This window comes from Aspergillus thermomutatus, assembly GCF_002237265.1.
Source record: "Aspergillus thermomutatus strain HMR AF 39 chromosome Unknown NODE_39, whole genome shotgun sequence".
Classification (NCBI taxonomy): domain Eukaryota; kingdom Fungi; phylum Ascomycota; class Eurotiomycetes; order Eurotiales; family Aspergillaceae; genus Aspergillus; species Aspergillus thermomutatus.
The window spans coordinates 93635-111670 of NW_020798088.1; the positions used below are offsets into that span (position 1 = coordinate 93635).

General features: G+C 50.7%; 7 protein-coding genes across 7 annotated transcripts; 3 read left to right on the plus strand and 4 right to left on the minus strand.

The window, feature by feature from the left end:
* Positions 1 to 249: 249 nt before the first annotated feature.
* CDV56_107982 (putative zinc metallopeptidase) lies at positions 250 to 1683 on the minus strand (the record flags this gene model as incomplete). Its single annotated transcript, XM_026761601.1, has 1 exon — positions 250 to 1683. One exon carries the CDS (start codon positions 1681 to 1683, stop codon positions 250 to 252), a length of 1434 nt encoding a protein of 477 aa, XP_026616565.1.
* Positions 1684 to 2296: 613 nt separating this feature from the next.
* Positions 2297 to 3523, plus strand: CDV56_108056 (SDR family oxidoreductase; the record flags this gene model as incomplete). The annotated part of the gene is made up of 2 exons (XM_026761675.1): positions 2297 to 2788; positions 2870 to 3523. The coding sequence occupies 2 exons, from the start codon at positions 2297 to 2299 to the stop codon at positions 3521 to 3523; spliced, it is 1146 nt and encodes a 381-aa protein (XP_026616566.1).
* A 181-nt stretch (positions 3524 to 3704) lies between these two features.
* Positions 3705 to 5164, minus strand: CDV56_108102 (rRNA-processing protein SOF1; the record flags this gene model as incomplete). Its single annotated transcript, XM_026761721.1, has 3 exons — positions 3705 to 4065; positions 4124 to 5103; positions 5162 to 5164. 3 exons carry the CDS (start codon positions 5162 to 5164, stop codon positions 3705 to 3707), a joined length of 1344 nt encoding a protein of 447 aa, XP_026616567.1.
* Positions 5165 to 5524: 360 nt separating this feature from the next.
* CDV56_108161 (proteasome regulatory particle lid subunit RPN6) lies at positions 5525 to 6864 on the plus strand (the record flags this gene model as incomplete). The annotated part of the gene is made up of 2 exons (XM_026761780.1): positions 5525 to 5792; positions 5858 to 6864. 2 exons carry the CDS (start codon positions 5525 to 5527, stop codon positions 6862 to 6864), a joined length of 1275 nt encoding a protein of 424 aa, XP_026616568.1.
* Positions 6865 to 7288: 424 nt separating this feature from the next.
* Positions 7289 to 8952, plus strand: CDV56_108203 (SWIB/MDM2 domain-containing protein; the record flags this gene model as incomplete). Its single annotated transcript, XM_026761822.1, has 3 exons — positions 7289 to 7370; positions 7449 to 8368; positions 8428 to 8952. The coding sequence occupies 3 exons, from the start codon at positions 7289 to 7291 to the stop codon at positions 8950 to 8952; spliced, it is 1527 nt and encodes a 508-aa protein (XP_026616569.1).
* A 450-nt stretch (positions 8953 to 9402) lies between these two features.
* On the minus strand, positions 9403 to 10679 carry CDV56_108265 (TLC domain-containing protein; the record flags this gene model as incomplete). The annotated part of the gene is made up of 2 exons (XM_026761884.1): positions 9403 to 10104; positions 10200 to 10679. The coding sequence occupies 2 exons, from the start codon at positions 10677 to 10679 to the stop codon at positions 9403 to 9405; spliced, it is 1182 nt and encodes a 393-aa protein (XP_026616570.1).
* Positions 10680 to 11553: 874 nt separating this feature from the next.
* On the minus strand, positions 11554 to 18006 carry CDV56_108321 (uncharacterized protein; the record flags this gene model as incomplete). The annotated part of the gene is made up of 2 exons (XM_026761940.1): positions 11554 to 17866; positions 17936 to 18006. 2 exons carry the CDS (start codon positions 18004 to 18006, stop codon positions 11554 to 11556), a joined length of 6384 nt encoding a protein of 2127 aa, XP_026616571.1.
* Positions 18007 to 18036: the final 30 nt, after the last annotated feature.

Here is an 18036-nt window from a genome sequence, read left to right on the forward strand (position 1 = left end):
CTCAATTCATCTTGATTCCTTGCTTTACTATATTACTTATTTTGATTCCAATATCTCATCAGGACGCTCTTCTTGCCGCATGATGTGAACTTTTGAAATGCTAGCGGACATGGAGTTGTGCAGGTTATCTTTAGGCATGATGTACTGGATTGGACACATTCATGAGGGGCGTTACTCATCCACAGTTCTATCTGTATTTACAGTCGTCAGGCAAACAATGGCTCGAGCGTCTTACTCTCTTTCAACACGTCAAGCATCGTTATCATTAAAAAAATAACATGCTGTCTCCGGAGACATAGAATTTGATGGCGGTTTCAGACGACCGTTTGAAATGATATGCCTGCTCACCCTCGCCGGCGGATCCCACACCACCTCTGCTACACTTTTTCTTGGCCTTGACACATTGCATCCTGTGTCATCCACATTTTGGAACAAGATGAGATCAGGTCGGTCTCCTTCCTTGAGCATCAAACCCGATCCGCCCCGGCTGCCCAGTAATCCGATTGCAGCACGGGCACGCGTGGATACACATTCGTACAACAATTCTGCATCTTTCTGCGTTCCGGCTTGGTAGATTCCCACGCCTAGACAAGCAAGGGAAAGGGGGTCTGCAGAGCCCCAGGGTGTGAACGCGTTTCCGACATTATTGACTCCAATAACGGCATCTAGACCATGCTTGCGTATCATCTCGAGGACATGCAGGGTGCCTCTTGGTCGATTGTGAGGAGCTTTGGCTGCGGGATACGGCGAGGCCATGTACATGTCGCTGGTTGGCAGACCGACGAAACTCACAGGCAGGTCATTATTACGAATCTCTTTGGCCAGATCCCACCATTCTTCATCAGTGAGGAGAGTCAGACGGGTGCAATGCCCCAACATGACCCGTCTGCTACTTGACCGGCTCGTCCAGTTGTTGCGCTGAAGTGCTTGCAGGACATACCACACTAGAGCGTCCTTGCTGCTGTCTAAGCTGTAGTCTAGATGGAAGTCAACATGCTTGTCCAGCTTGAGGGCGCTTTCGATCGCCCAGTCAATGTTTCTTCTCGCGGCGTCGATACTCGATTCAACGTAGGGGGTCGATCCGATGACATCTATCTGTGGATAGCGCTGGAGAGCCTCCTCGATCAAATCACGATTTTCATCGCCATGCTCGCTGGAAAAGATGGGATCCTGAGCGAAGCAGACGATCTGAACCTCGCAGCATTCTTTCCATTGGTCTTTGAGTTTGAGACCAGCTTCAAGACAAGTCAGTCTGACCGTGTGATCAACCTCCACGAACGCCCTCATTGCTGTAACGCCAGCAGACGTCGACTCCGCAAGAAGCCATTCGCCTCTTTTCACGAGATCGGCCTGGTTGAACTGTTTCTTGGCCTGGGTGGTGAAGGACAGCGCTTCTTGGAAAGAGCCTTTCGATGGAAGAAGATGCGCATATTCGCGAGCGCTGTGAATATAGGCCTTATCGAGGTGGATGTGAGGGTGGGTCAATGATGGAAGCGCCAGGGGAGATAAGTTATCGTCCGGTGATGAGTTGGAGCTGCGGTGGGGGGTGATCGCGGTGATTGTGCCTTTTGCTGATTTTTCGGGATATTTGATGGTGATATCCCAGGTTGTTTCTGTATCATTGGCACCTGCTAGTCTCACATCTTCGATCTTTTTGATTTGGGCTGTTAGTGAAGGAGACATACCGCCGGAACTTGATGGTAGTCGATTGGTAAGAGGAGATATATACAACAAGAAGACCGGCGAAGGTAGAGTAGAACATACAACGCTCAGGAGAATAATGATGAGGACTGACTCTTGAAGAAACCAATTCCAAACTGAATACCCTTCATATCAGTATGCTTGTGGCATCCTTGCGAAACAGGTCATAATCCTGTTTAATAGGAGGAAGGCGAGTGATAGCCTATCACCCCACATCTCCGTAAAGTCGCGAATCGCGAGGAGCTCAGCTCGCAACATCATATTCTCCCAATGCTCTGCCATTCATCCTGTACCTTGTTCCGTTGATTGATACAACAATGAATGCTATCTATGCATGACTGGTCCTGAGTCTTTGCATATAGTGGACCTAATCTGGGGTTGCATCTCGAACAATTCTGCCTTTTCGGGACGCGCGCCTACCTACTATGACGGAGTACGCCGATTAACAACAGACATCACATGTATTCGGAGTTCTACAGTTCGATATCAATCAATTCGGTCGTGCTATATTTCCCAAGACAAAATAATCCTTATGCCGAAGATATAATCAATGATAATGTCAAGAAAGGCAACCGACCCAGGTCCATCACGCATAATGTCCACCGCATCAGCCTCATCCATCTCCACGTCACCTGATAAAGGATGGCTTGAACACCTCACACTCGACCTTATTCTGACCGTCCTCAGTCGCACACTGTTCCACCCATTCGTCGCCTGGGTCGGAGTGCTCAGCCTCCGAGCCCAGGCTACGCCTTACACCCATATCTCGTTCACGATCGCGACGGGCTATGCGGTCTTCCTCACGATCTTGGCTCTTGCCCGTGCGATGAACCAGAGACTGGCGCATGGACTCCCTCGACTCGTTGACTTAAGCGAAGAGGTTGTTGTTGTGACTGGCGGTGCGAGTGGCCTTGGCTTGCTGATTGCCCGGATATATGGATTACGTGGAGTTAGTGTGGCCGTCTTGGACATCAAGGCTGAGAGCGATACCGAGGGCTGGGAAGAAGTGACGGGAGTGGACTACTATCAGTGCGATATCGCTAATCGAGAAGAGGTGGAGAAGACGGCAAGGAGGATTACGGAAGAGGTATGCAATTGCTACGCGAGAGCACAACCATGTAGAAGATATGATGGTATGATCATTTTAGAGATCGCTAATCTTCCTTAGCTGGGTACACCGACTGTGCTTATCAACTGCGCGGCGGCACGAATGAACGGTCAACCGCTCCTGTCTCTATCTGCAGAGGCATTCCAGAAAACAATCCGAACCAATTTACTCGCAGTCTTTCACACTTGCCAAGTATTTCTTCCCGGAATGTTATCCGCTCAGAATGGAGGTACCGTCGTCAATATCAGCTCCGTCCTGGGCTACCTGTCCGCAGCCGGCTTGTCAGACTACTCTGCGAGCAAGGCAGGTCTTAGCGCCCTTCATCGGACGTTGGAAGCTGAGCTTCGTGTGTCGAGAAATGACGAAATAGTGAAAATGCTGCTAGTGGAGACAGGGCAGATGTCAACGCCTCTGTTCAAATCGATTAAGACGCCAAACAAATTCATTGCGCCTGTTCTTGAACCAGTTCATGTCGCTCAGAAAATCATTACCGCAATAGATGAAGGAAGAGGTGGCGTAATCAGGTTGCCCGCGTTTGCTGCTTTCATCGACTGGTATGCCGTATTGCCTGCCAGCATACAGCGAATTGCCCGTTACCTGAGCGGTATCGACCATGCTGCTTTGCAAGGGTCACCTGAAGCAGGTCGGTCAGACCATGGTGCGTCGTCGAGTCAGATATCGCCAGACGAACTGAAAGTCAAGAAAGACGATTGATGATTCAATGCCATTAGCAAGACGCCGACCACAAGAAGGATGCATGGTATGCTGTGAAGATCGTATAGTCTCCTTAAGTTATCGTCGATTGTCATCGAACGAAATTGCTAGAAAGTCAAATGTTGGCAGGTTGACACTCCCAAGATTCGACAATCAAGAGTGGTCCTCAGACTTGCAGAACTTATTGCTCATGTGTCAGGATCATCTTCTCACGCTCGCTTCGTCTCGGTGGCAGAGCACCCTTCTTGCTATGCTTGCGAACGTTCTCCTCACGTCTCTTAATAGCAGCAAGTTCCTCTCTCTTGATCTCTCCGGCCTTCTTCACAGTTCTTGGCACATGCCGCTGGCGCTTGATCCTACGGATTTCAGGCATATGCGAGTACCTCGTAATTAAAGCCTGGTCATATTCTAACTTGGCTCTCTGGCGGGCACTCTTGATGCCGCTACGGTCGGAGGCATTGGCACGCCAGAGTCGAATGTTGCCGTCGTCTGACCCGGAAAGGATGTACTTGTTGTCGGGCGTAAATTTAGCGGAGAAGACACTGTACGAACAAATGAGCAATGGAAGTGAAATGAAACACATGCTGGCAAAATACATACCGTTGCATTCTCTTGGTATGATAAATGTCACGAGAATGCCCATGAGCTCGACTCCACAAGCGCACCGTTCGATCATAAGAAGCCGTCACGAGTTCCTCGCCAGTCGGGCTGAACTCGACATCCATGACCGCAGCGACGTGATCCTTGAGCACATTCAAGGCACGATCCATTTTTCTCATATCGAAAATGTAAGCATTATGATCTTCATTGGCCACCGCGAAGTTGAATGCCTCCATCGGGTTCCAGGAAATGGCGTTCGATGCCAAACGTAGGACAAGTTTGTGAACAGGCGATGAAGTTCGAAGATCATACATGATAATTGATCGATCAATAGCTGTTGACCCAATGATGGATGTTTCTGTCTGATTGAAGGCCAGTGAGGTGATAGTATCCACACTGGTGGGCCAGTGAAGGACCTGGGAAGGTGTCGAGGAGGGCCGAGACAAATCGTAGATAGAAATCTGAGAAGACGACGCAGCAAAGTACGGTAGGTTCCGGTGATGCGAGACCCCAGTAAAAGCGCTTTGGCCTAGATATGTTCCCAACGGTGGTGCTTCAGGTGAGGAGTTGTATGGATCCCAAAGTTTGATGGTCTTGTCGCTTGCGCATGAAAGCAATTTCCGTTCGGGAGTCCAACACAATCCCTTGACAATATTTTCATGTGCCTGAGTGTTCCAGACTTCACCTTGAGTTGTCAAATCCCAAACCTTGACGACACCGTCACCACTACCACTCGCAAACCGTTGTAGCGATCCCGGATCTTTGGCCATTGTATAAACACCATCCACATGACCGTCGCCCATCTGGCCCACAAATGGCGCGGCAAACAATCGCTCTAGCTTGACAGCATTCAATGCACGGGTATATTCACGAGCTCGTTCGAATGGATGCTGGCCTGGATCCAGATTTCGGGGCTGTCGAACGACAGCAGAGCCTGGCGCCTGCTGGGACGCCGTGGAGCGAGAAATTGCCTTGATTTTCTGTGCAAACATATTAGAGACACATAAAACCACATTATATTATGACCCTGGTGCTTACCATGATGCTCTCCAATCGTGGGCTATTAGAACATGAAAATGAAGAATGTGGTAGAGATGCTTTGGCGGGCGGCCATTGAAATTTCCAGATGCTTTTTTTTCTGCTGGTTGTTTTTCGGGTGATTCGTTAAGCCGCGGGCGGTGAGAGCCGCCTAAGCTGTTGGCCAGCTCCAAGTGTGACGATAGCGAGTGAACCACCCATCAATAACAGATACCAATACCTCCTCAATCACATCCAAATCCAGTTTCCATCGGTCTGCTTGCTATTCTCAGACCTTGAAGCTGACTTTATTGCCAAAATATCTTTTTTTGGCCGTTCACTACCTAGACTTACTCCACTACATCTCTCACCACCAGTTCGATCATGGCGCCTTCGTCGACAACAGCGGCGCGGATAGAGGAAGCTAGGGCTCTCGCGAAGAAAGACGCTTCCAAGGCTGAAAGTATTTACAAGGACGTCCTCTCGCAAGGTCCAGGATCGACTGAGACATCGTCGCGAGACTATGAAAATGCTCTGATTGGACTGGGGGAGTTGTATCGGGATGGGAAGAAGCCACAGGAAATTGCAGAGCTCATCAAAACCAGTCGAGATACCTTCTCATCATTCGCTAAAGCAAAGACTGCGAAGCTCGGTAAGTCGATGGCTACGGTGGAATTCGGGTGAATGCTTCTCAGAGTTGCTGACTGGTCATCCTAGTCCGCCAGCTGCTTGACCTGTTCAGTCAGATTCCGAATACCCTCGACATCCAAGTCGCCGTCATCAAATCCTGCATCGACTGGGCCGTCTCAGAGCGACGATCCTTCCTCCGACAGAACCTCGAAACCCGGCTGGTGGCTATATACATGCAGAAGCAATCCTATTATGATGCCCTTACTCTCATTAACTCTCTCCTGCGTGAGCTGAAGCGCATGGATGACAAACTCATGTTGGTTGAGGTGCAGCTGTTAGAGTCCAGGGTGTATCATGCGCTCGGTAACCAAGCCAAGGCACGCGCCGCCTTGACTGCTGCTCGTACATCGGCCGCGTCGGTTTACACACCTCCACATCTTCAGGCTGGGCTGGACATGCAAAGCGGTATGCTACATGCAGAGGACAAAGACTTCACTACAGCATTTTCCTACTTCATTGAGGCCCTCGAGGGATACAGCTCGCTTGATGAGAGTGATTTGGCAACGGCTGCTCTCCAGTACATGCTGTTGTGTAAAATCATGCTGAACCTGGTGGATGATGTCACCAATTTGCTGGGTTCTAAGCAAGCGCAAAAGTACGCTAGCCCGCGACTCGAAGCCATGAAGGCCGTGGCTCGTGCCCATGCCAATCGCTCTCTCGAAGAATACGAGAAGGCTCTTTCGGACTACAGATACGAACTTGGAAGCGATGTTTTCATCCGTAACCATCTCCGGAGATTGTACGACGCCATGCTGGAACAGAATCTCATCAAGGTCATTGAGCCCTTTAGCCGGGTTGAGCTAGACCACATCGCGAAGATGGTTGGTCTGGATACACAACAAGTGGAGAGGAAGCTTTCTCAGATGATCCTGGACAAGGTAATCATCGGGGTCTTGGATCAAGGTGCTGGCTGCCTGATTGTCTACGACGAGACAGAGCGTGACCAGGCGTACGATGCAGCTCTGGAAACAATTGAGAAGCTTAGCAATGTGGTGGAGGGACTGTACACTAACCAGGCATCACTGCTGGAGTGATTGTCCTGACCTTTTACCTCTTAATGTGATCTTTGGGAAATGATAGCATTGAAGCATCTATGTGGGATTAATGACTCCTCTTTGGAGGGAGTTTCCGTAATTGCCCTTGTAGAATTTAGACCTGATTGGATACGACTAATGGCCATTGTCATCGTCTTCTCCAATGATCGTAGCCGTACTCAGGTAAAAAGTACTGATATACCAGAGGTAACCTGCTGAGGTTACCCGACTTGAATCCGTCTCGGGCGGAGTTGACCAAAAAGGGTAAAGCGCGATCGCGGCAAAAGGATCGCGACTTTCGCATCGGAGACAGTACACCAGAGGCATCCATACCCATCCAAACATCCTTCCGTTCAATCCATAACAACTGCGTTCGAAGTGGGCTATCTACTTCTGGTATCTCCCTTTTGATATACCAATGAATATGCAGCCCAACTATGCCCGTGGCTTCCCGCAAGCCGCCCAACGGTCTCCTGCCACGCCTCGTCGCGGGCCCCCAGCACCAGGTAGGTTTGCCCCATCTCCCTTGATTCCGGCAAACCTTAAAATCAAAGCTGCCTCCTAACACCATTTGATTGAAGTAGGCCCTGCTTTGCCTGTACCGATGCCACAGCACGCAGTTCCACCTCAGTACATCCCTCCTCAGCGCAACATGCCGCATCCTAACGACGCCGCTCAGCGTCGCAGTCGTAAGCCCACCGACAGGAATATCCCAGATGGCATCGAGGACGTGATCATCGGGGAAGGAGTACAACAATACAAGAGTCTTCGTGACTTAGAGAAGCGATTGGACGCCTCCATTGTGCGTAAGAGGTTGGATATCCAGGATTCGATCAGCAAGACCGTTAAGAAATATCGGACAATGCGCATTTGGATTTCCAACACTGTGGAGAATCAGCCATGGCAGACCGGTGCAGGCCAGAACGGAGCAGCCCCGGGAAGCAATCCTGGCTCTGGACGCTATAAAGTGAAAATCGAGGGACGGCTTCTAGATGATGACACCGACCCTACAGCCCCCGATGACAGCGAAGACGAAGGCGAGAACGCTGAAGCGAACGGAGATGCTATGGAGCACGATGGACAAGATGCCGAGAAGCCCAAAAAATCTGCTGCCAAACGACCAAAGCAGCGGTTTTCGCAGTTCTTCAGGTCGATCACTATTGATTTTGACAAGTCTCCGTCTTCGAATCCGGAGGAGACCAAGACTATTAGCTGGATGAAGCCACAGCTACCGGCAAATGCTGTCACACTTCCTCCTACTGCGGATTTTGACTCCCTGCAGTTCTCTCGTGCGTCTCAGGAGAATTTAAACGTCACCATCAGTTTAGTCCGAGACGAGGCCCCTGAACGATACAAGTTAAGCAAGGAGCTGGCCGAGGTGCTTGATGTTGAAGAAGAGACTCGAAGTGGTATCGTCTTGGGTATTTGGGACTACATCCGAGCGATGGGACTGCAAGAGGATGAGGAGAAACGACTAGTACGATGTGATCATCGCTTACGAGCGGTATGTCCTATGCTTTGGCAACAAACCTGAAGAGAAAATATCCTAATTGACTCCATTAGATCTTCGGACGAGACCAGATGTTTTTCCCTCAGATCCCCGAGAGCATCGGGCCACACACCAGTCCACTGGATCCGATCAAGCTTCCTTACACGATTCGTGTCGACGAGGATTTCCACAAGGAGCCCACGCCAACAGTCTACGACATTCAGGTCGCAGTGGAGGACCCTCTACGCGCCAAAATGCTCGCCCTGACCCAGAACCCGCAATATACAGCGGGATTGCGCCAAATTGCTGCTCTAGATGATCAGGTGGCGCTTATTGTCCAGGCCCTGACGCATTCGAGAGCCAAGCACTCTTTCTACACCGCACTAAGTAAAGACCCTGCCACCTTCTTGCGGCGCTGGGTCAATTCTCAGCGCAGAGATTTGGAAACCATCCTTGGCGAGGCGACCCGCGGCGGCGGTGAGGATGGCAGTGGGCCGGAATTCAGGAGAGGGGGAGCTGAGAGCGTGTGGGATACCCAGGTGGCCAGGGAGGCTGTGCGATACATGCTTGCCAAACCGGAGGCAGCAGCAGCACGATAATTTAGGGGTTTATTCGTTCCTATTATCCCTTGACTCTCGAAGGAGGCGCTCTCTTGGCGTTTGGTGGGGATGGGTTCTTTTCTCGAGTTCTTTCAAATTTGTGATTTGCCCGATTCATAGAACTAATGGTTCAGACTGTCTTCAGATTGTGTAAGGTTCATGAAGGTGATCAAATTAAGCAAAGGGAGTATCTTGAGTAGACGACCAAGAGGACCCGAAAATGTTTGGGTCAATTCGACCAAAGTGCTTTGACTATGACAGTCTATTATTAATCTGATACCAAATCGAGATACCTCCTGCAGCGTTGAGCAATGCAAACTTTAGACAAGAAGAGCCAACAGACAGTAAAACAATCAAACCCATTAGCATTTTTCTGTCGATAATTAGCAATGACGTCTCACAGTCCTCAGCAGAAATGCTGCCCTCTAGACCGCCAGCAGGTCAGAAAGACTAAGAGCGGGCTGCGGTAGCCAGGTTAGCCTTCCTCTTCCGCAACTCTTCGCTCAACCCGACATCGACGGCGGAAGCAATCTTCTCGCTAGCCAGATCGCCAGTGGTGAAAGCTCCTTCCTCCTGTTCCAGCTTGGTAGCAGCCTCAATAACGACATTCTGCGCGAGCTCTTCGCGCAGCTTCTGCACTTCTTCCTTCGTCTTACCCTCCGGCGCAGGCGCACGGAAGCGTTTGACGACGGCATCAATCATCTTGGTAAACCAGTAGTAGTTGAGCCCATTGAGGACGAGATTCGAGACGACGTACGTCACAACCAGCCAGGTGGGCACGCCGCGGGCGGTGTATTTGGAGAATTTGGAGATCTCTGCCTGGGCCTTCGCACAGGCCTCATTGACGCACAGGGACCCGTCGCGAATTTGGAAAACGTCCGCGGTGATGTCGACGGGGTTTAGGGCGGCTGATTCTGATGCGGACCAGACCTGCTTGAGAGCATACCACATGTCCCTGTATACTAAGGCCGATTGCCACGTGCCCCATATGAGACGGCAGCAGAAGAACACCACGAGCAGTAAAATGCCGTTGTACAATTGCAGTTTGCTACCGGTCATATTGACTTTATCCAAGAACCAATGGATGTTGAGGAAAGGGCTAGAGAGCTCGTAAAGGATGAAGACCGGGGAGTAGAAGTGGAGAAAGGGCCTCTGCAGTGTATTAGCTTCCCATTACGGCTTTGAAACCAGCCCTCTAACGAAGCATTTAACAACGCGAGCAAGGAAAGAGATAACGAGTTACTCACGAAGCCAAAGCTAAAAACCCACAGGGCACTGACGGCATGGAAAAGCATCCCGATGCCAAAAATCTTCACATAGACAGTACTGACGTACAGATCATAGATGAAGTAGCCCGCCGCCAGTGCCGATATGAGCGCGCATGCCCCCGAGTATCCATAAACCCGCTCCGCCGTACTCATCGACTTCCGTTCATTGTCTGTGAAAATCACCCATAGAGCTACCGCATTGATGAGAACGCTTTGTATCAAGGACACAACATGGACGTCCCAGTTGAGCTTGGTCCGCTTATTCAGATTTGGGTAATGGCGAGGGAACAGCCGCGGAGACAACCACGGCGATAGGTATGAATGGATGAACTGGTAGACCGCGAAGGCGGCGATGATCTCATGGACATGGTCGGTTACGGCCGGGATGTTAAGGTGCACGGCCCACGGTTCGACCAAGTCTCGAAGCCACCTTGGAGGCGGCGGAATAGGATCTATCATGCTGATGTATAGACCCCAGCTGGGGGGTTTCCTGTCTGTCGACTCAGACCAGCTGGTGAGGACTCGCTAGATCAAGGACCTATCAGGGGAACTAGAACTGAGATAGCGAGACAGGCCCTGAGTGAAGAAAGAAAGGAGGATTGTAAAGCACAAGTAGATGTCGTCTAGACAAACTCGAGATCAGCCATGATGTAGGAGAAGAAGCAGCAGGGACAAAGCTGAGGGGATGGGATAATTATTATGTAGGTAGCCTTGACCTCTTTCAAGCCATACAACAAGCGCCTCGGTTGGTCGCGTGCCTTGTGGTGCCTGATCCGTCAGGCTATTCATAGTTGGGGCAGAAGTGTTGGGAAGGCTGACTCATCAAAGGAAGCCTCACGTGGTCCATCAGGTGACCATACAGGTCAGTGATTTTCTGCCTAAGGCACCAATGGCTCGCACACTGCCAGGTTCAGCTGATGATCCTGTTGAATGGCCTTGTTGCCTCCGCACATTACTTATTGCTACTAATCACACTACTACAGTATTGCTAACAGTTGTGGTCGTAGAAGAAATTGACCTGGCTTAAAGTAAGGTATCTTCAGTTCATTGAATCAATCATCACAACTATTTACTGAGCGTAAAAATGCATCTGTCATCACTCTCCTCATACAGGTCCTGGTAGATAATGAATAGACAACATGAACGTCTAACAAAGGAAAGTACAAAAGAAAGGCTATATCAAAAGCAACTCTCCAAGTTGCAGGTCCCAAAGGGTCGGATCATCTCGATCAAACGTAAGCGCTCTTCCTCCCGCGTAAGACACGCTGTTGAATAAATTTTATTAGCAAGACAAGGCAGCCTGTGTCGTAGGACTGGCCAAGTGAGCAGCTGGTTAGCCCACTGCGCTTGCAATTTCAGCACCGAGTCCGCTGTCACTATGCTGTCCGTAGAGGACCATTTTTCTTGACTCGAGATCCGCCCCGTCTTCGTCCATCTCTCCTTCCTGCTGATCATCCGCCGACTCATTCCCCTTGGTCGTCTGAGCGTCGTCCTCATCCTGGTCGGCCGTTCCTTGCTCCTCCTCTTCTTGTTCACCATCTTCGGGATCTTCTGCAATGGAGCGCGGCCCTGCAGTGGACATGTTGGTGGAACTAGCCGCGCTCACTCGTCGATCGGCGGAGACGACACTCTCGGTTCCGTACATCAGGCTGTCCGTGTACGTTCCAGTATAGCTGGTTCTACGTTCAGTGCCAGTATCACTCTCTTCTCCGCTCTGATTCTCGTCTTCCTCTGGGAAACTCTCGTTCTCCTTGTTAGCTACCGAGCTTCGACCACCCCATGAGGCTTTTCGCAAGGAGTAGTTGGACTTCACGGAATGACTCCGCTTCAAATTTGTAAAGCCACTGCCCGAGCTCGCATATCGATCAGGTACGCCGCGATTGCCAGTGACATTGCTCAAGCTGAGAATCCTTCGCTCCTTGTTTGTATTGGACGGAGCGTTCGACCCCAATTGAGGTGAAGCCGAGGTTCGCTTTTTCAATGCAATGCCGACACTGCTCCCAAGGAAACTCCGGGAATCTTTGGCAGTGCTGGTGGTACTGCTGGCACTAGGTCCTCGGGAACGAGAGCCACGCGCCTTCTTCATGTTCAGGCTTTGTAAACCTCTTGGGCGGCTGAGGAGAACCGTGCGAGCATGATCAAGAACACCCTCCAGAATTCGTTTCTCGAGAGTATCAGCACGGTCCTCCATGACCTGCATCTCCTCGTGACGGAGCTCAAGTGCCATCTCCAAGCTAGATAGCTCCTTGCTAAGCTTGGTGTTTTGCTTGACGAGTTCTTCTTTTTCGGATTTCAGTGTATTGATTATGCTCAGAAGAGAGTCCTTCTCTTCCTTGAGAGTGATGATTTCGGCTTCGACCTGCTCTTTCTGCGCATTTCTTCTCTCAAGCGCAATTGCAGCTTCCTCGGCCTCCCGGCGCCTGCGCTCTGTATCCTCCGCCACGAGGGCGGACTGAGCTGCAAACATCTCGTTCATCTTGCGTGAGGTCTCCATGATATCCTTATGCATCTCATCTAATTTCATCATCTGCGTGACTGACTGGTCAGTGTTTGTCGCGTGATCAAGAAGAGTATCTAGCTTTTCATGAATTGGCCCGTTAGTGTTTGTGGCATGGTCGAGCAGCTCATTCAGCTTGTCGTAAACTTGAGCATTGGTACTCGTAGTCTGACTGAGCAATTGGTCGAGCTTCTCATGTACTTGGTTGTTGGTCACGCGTTCAACAAGAATATCGAGAGCCTCTTGCACCTTGTCGTTCTTTGCATGTTCCAGAAGGTTGTCAAGTTTCTCGCGGACCTGAGTGTCATCGTACTTCTCCGGCTCAGGTGGTGGAAGAGCTGGAAGCATTGATGGAATTGTCGACGGAAGAGTGGAAAGATCCATCTTGATATCCTGCGTCGCCTTCTGAGAGTGATCGTAGTGCTTTCCAACGATAGAGAGAATTTCCTGTATTGACTCCAGGACCTGCGGATGAAATTCATGCAGCTGGCTCTCCACGCGATCGGTGGCAGCGACTGCTCGTTCAAAGTCGGACCGAGCTTGCTCGTGGTGCGTCTTCACCTCGTTGTGCATCTCCTCTATCTTGGTGTAGGAATCACCGACCTTCTCGAAGAAAGTCTTTGTGTCCACGCTGATGCGTTCACACGTTTCGTTGACGCTATCGCCCATGGCACCAATGACGAGCTTGATGTCTTCGGCAAGGGCCTTGGTGGTTGTTATTGCCTCCAGGTGCGCGTTGTCTCGTTCCTCAGTTTCAGTGAACTTTGAGCCAATTGAAGAGTGGACTTCATCATACTTGGCCATGACTTCGCCGAGTTTCTCGTCAATTTTTGCACCCAGCTCTACAATGATGGCTGCTCGAGCCTCATCATGTTTGACCAGGACAGCGGCGTCACGTTCCTCCATTTCAAGCTTGCTCGCATCTTGTTCACCACGAACGCGCTCGAATTCTCGGTTGATGAGTTCTGTGAGTTCGTGGATGCTTTCCACCGTCGTAAAACTTTCAGCAGAAGCAGCTAAGGCTTCCAAGAGTTGCTTGAGCTCGGAAAGTCCCTCGGAACTTCCATCCAGCTTACTCTTTAGCTCGTCGCCGAGTCCTTCGACCACGGCCCTTGCCTCATCAATCTTCTCCGCAAGCCCAGCGTGCTCAACCTTTCTCGCTTCGAATCCTTGCGCTGTCAACTCGTTTTCGGCTTCTACTTTCTCCCTGAAGTCAGTCACGAGTATTGACAGATCCTGAATGTCGGTCTTTGTTGGCAGTGTCTCAACGTCAGGAAGCTTCAGGTCTTCCACCTGAGTCTTCACCTCGAATATCATAGCTTCCACTGTTTGCAAATCCGATTTGACGAGCTTTTCAGTATCAGGTTCACCTTCCGAACCTTTGCTCTTGAGTTCATCAAAAGCAATCCACATATCCTTCAAAAGCGTCTCCAGAGTACCAATCTCTGACTTGGTTGGTCCTTCAGCTTCCAGTCGAGCAGAAAGCTCAGCGATCGCTTCCTTTGTCTCGTGGACGATGACTTCGAGGCTACCCAGCTGCTCTGCCTTAGCGATTTCGTCAGGGGCAGGAAATTTCAACTCATCAAGCTGGGATTTCGTGTTTCGCAGTAGCGTTTCAATGGCGTCTGTATCCTCCTTCTTCGCTGTTGAGTCATCCACGGGATTTTCCCGAGCTACAATACCGGCTACGGAGCTTTGGAGTTCGTGTAGGCCCGCGATTACCTCGTCCAGATGCTCCTTTTTCAGGGCATCTTCTGACGGTTCCGGTGCACGTGGAGCAGACTCTATGGCCTCGACCTTGACCTGTAGTTGGGAGATGAGAGTTTTGAGGGCTTCGATGTCGCTGCTGATATTCGACTCATTTGCGAGCATCAGTTCCCCGCCTCTGGTAGTTTCGGGCTCCCCCGACTCATCCTGTGACTGACGCAATGATTCCACATCTGCCTTCAGGCTGCTGAGACCTTCTTTCAGAGTATCGAGAAGTTCGGAATGATCAAACTGCACAGGCCTATGGAGAAGCTTGGACAGGTCATCCCGAATCGTAGCCACGCCATCATTGACAACCTCAATGACTTCACCGGTTGAAAATGACACACCGTCACCGGTGTCTTTGGGTTGGTTGCTCTCCTCACGAAACGCTTCGAGGCTTTCACGGATTGCCGTGACGATCTCGTCCTTGTCAGACTTTGGCTGTGCGGGAACAAGACTCATGGTCATAGTCTCACGAATGCTATCGAACTCTTCCTTGATGACTTTGGTGATGTCGTCTGTGCTTGGGGTCTTTTGGCTTTCCGAGACATCGCGAATGGCATCGAGAATCTCATCTTTGTCGCTGGAGACATTGGTACGAATAAGGAGAGAGCTCAAGGTTTGCCGAAGGTGCTCGAATTCTTTCTCCATAGCATCAAGAAGTTCTGGAGTGTCCGGATTACCCCCTCGGCTGTTGGTTAGGGCAGCATCCGCGATGGTCTTTTCCATGTCGGCGTGGAGCAAGCGGAATCCTTCCTTGACCGTATCCATGATTTCATGTTTTCCGGAAGCTTCCACGGCAGCTGCAGCGTATCCTTCGACCTCTTGTTTCACAACAGCTATGCCGTCCTTGATAGCTTCGAGCACCTGCTCGGTGTCTTTCTCGCCGGCAGGAGCGTGTTGTTTGACATCTTCTTTCATTTCCTGAACGAGCTCCTGGAAACGTTCCAATGCCTGCTCCCCAGCGTTGAGATTCACGGAGCTCAAGGCCTCTTGAAGACCGGCCGAGATTGCCTCCATCAAATCCTCCTTATTGAGCTCAATCTCCCTGATCATCGAGTTCTGGTTCTCCAGGCCCTCAGCAATTGCGGCCAAGATTTCTTCCCGCGAGATATCTGGCTCAACGTTCGTGCTAACGGCTGAGTGATGGGCAGCAAACGCATCATTGATCGCGTTGACAACATCGTCCTTGGTGATGTGGATTGGCTCCGTCTCTTTGGCCGCGTTGAAATGGGTCTCCAGCCCCTCCGACAGGGCAGTCAATATTTCGTCGCGACCAAGACCCGAATCTAAACTTTCTCTGGTCAGAGCGCTTTGGGAGGCAAATGATTCGGTGACTGCCTGCAGTATCTCGTCCCGTACAGCAGCCAGATGATCGTGACGAAGGTACCGATCAGCAGTCTGCTGAGAATGTTCTTCGAGACATTCGCGGATAGTTCGGGCGATTTCGTCTTTTGTAACAGTTGGAGGTTGCTCAAAACTCTGAACTCCAGCCTGGACAGCGGCCAAAACTTGATCGTATGTCACGGCTTGTTCATGCTGCGGCTGGTATGCTTTGAGCCCTTCGCTCAAGCACTCCAGAATCTCGTCACGTTCAAGACCAAAATTCTGAAGTTCAATTTCGGGCTTGTACGTTTCCCAAGCTTCCCTGACAGTTTCGAGTATCTCGTCTTTCTGAAGTCCTGGTTCCTGAGGGGGCTGCGACATGGCATGCTCTTCCATAACTCTCTTGACAATGGAGTAGATCTCGGTGCCATCCATCGCTGATCGAAACTCCGACAACGCTGAGGCATGTTGTTTATGCTCATTCATGATGTGTGATAGTTGGTTCTTCAGCTCTTGAAGACTGTGCTCGACGATGGTACCGATCTCTTCTTTGCTGGGCGGCTTGGGTTCGTCGTCCCCTGCAGAGCGAATATTCTCTATTTCCTCAAGTTTTCGGGCAAGGTCTCGTCCCATGCCCAATACTTGACCTCGCAATTCCCGGACCAGCGCTTTGACTTCGTTGGTCATTCCACCGCCTTCAATGACACTGGTCTTTACGCGCTGCATTATTGCCAACATCTCCTCCGCGACGGAATTGTCTAGCTGCTGCTTTGGGCGCTCGGCGACGGGACCACTCTCATTCTGGATGATTTCCATGTCGGGTGCATATGCTTGCTCGGGGTCCACAGCCTTGGAATTAGTAGCATGGGAACTGGCGCCCCTCTGTGGCGGGACAGCGCTTGAGCGGACCAAGGCTTTGCTTTCGGAGCCCTCTTTCACCAAATTGAGGATTTCTTCCAGCATCTTTACGATAGTGCTGTCCGATTGCTTGTCAGAAGAGTCTTCCAAGGGCTGTGATTTGATCTCATCGACCAGATCCAGGAGCTTCTCTTGGCCTTCCTTGGTGGCCATTTCTCGCAGGACTTTCTCCAGCAATGCTATGCTGGCTGATCCATCAGATATGGGAGTGGGGGAGGCGCATAGTTCACGTTCCATTGCTGCAGCGAAGGGGTTAGGACTGGGCATCCGTGGCGCAGAAAAACTCTTCCTCGAAGAACGAGGAGAACTATCCGAGTCCCTGTTGTTAATATTCTGGTCAGAACCTAGGAGAGAACTGAAATCCCACCTTGTGGTAGCATCAGGGTCTAGGAGCTTTGCAGCCAAACTTGAGGACAGATCGCGGAGACTTTTCCGTATATCTTCGTCTCGAGCGTTGGTGGCGGCTTTGAGACTTATCAAGTCCGTGGCATTGTCTTTGCTTCGTCGGCTCAATTGAGCCATCTCACGTTGGAGATTGCTGGCAATGTCCGTGAGACTGATGATTTGGGTTGATAGGGTTTCGAGACTGTGGACGCTTGGACGCTTCGGCGTTGTAAAAGGATCGGATTCGCTATGCTTAGGCTGAGGTTCGCCCTCATCAGGCAGCTGCATGTTCTGAAGAGCCAACATCGTGGCAGAAGGGGGGGTGCTCTCTCCGAGAATAGGTTTGGAGAGGTACCGATTTGAGATTAGAAGGTTTGGGGCATCCTTGTCTGAATCTCTGTCTGAGGCACTGGTTGACTTCGTTGGGCTCTTTTCCTCCGGTCGAGTTGTGGAGTCCATAATTGAGGCCCGTAGAGGTCTTTCCGGTGACCTGCTCTCCAGGTAATTTAGAAATTCAGACCGGGTGTCTGCATTCTGCAATGATTGCATCCGCTTGTGAAATTGCCCTTTGATGAGTGACTTTTCTGGCGAAGATTTCGATGGCATTGGGTTCGTTGTGTATGGGCTAGGTACGTTTTCTCTGATCTTCTCCGCGAAATTCGCTGCCACCGCTTGGATATTTGGTGAGACATTGCCTTTCGTCGCAGGACTGGTAGAACTTGGGTTCAATGGCAGCGGTGGAGGTGCCCGTTCGGGATCCGAGCTGTCCCACCTTCATTACCACAATATTAGCTGTCGATTTCAAAACAATTTGCCTTGCACTTTCAAAAGAGTGACTTACATAGGCACCGACTGGTGTCTGAGAACCAGCTCCCGGTCACGGGAAGCATCACGAGTATGAGACGACGGCATAGCGTAACCTCCAAAGATGACTTATGATAA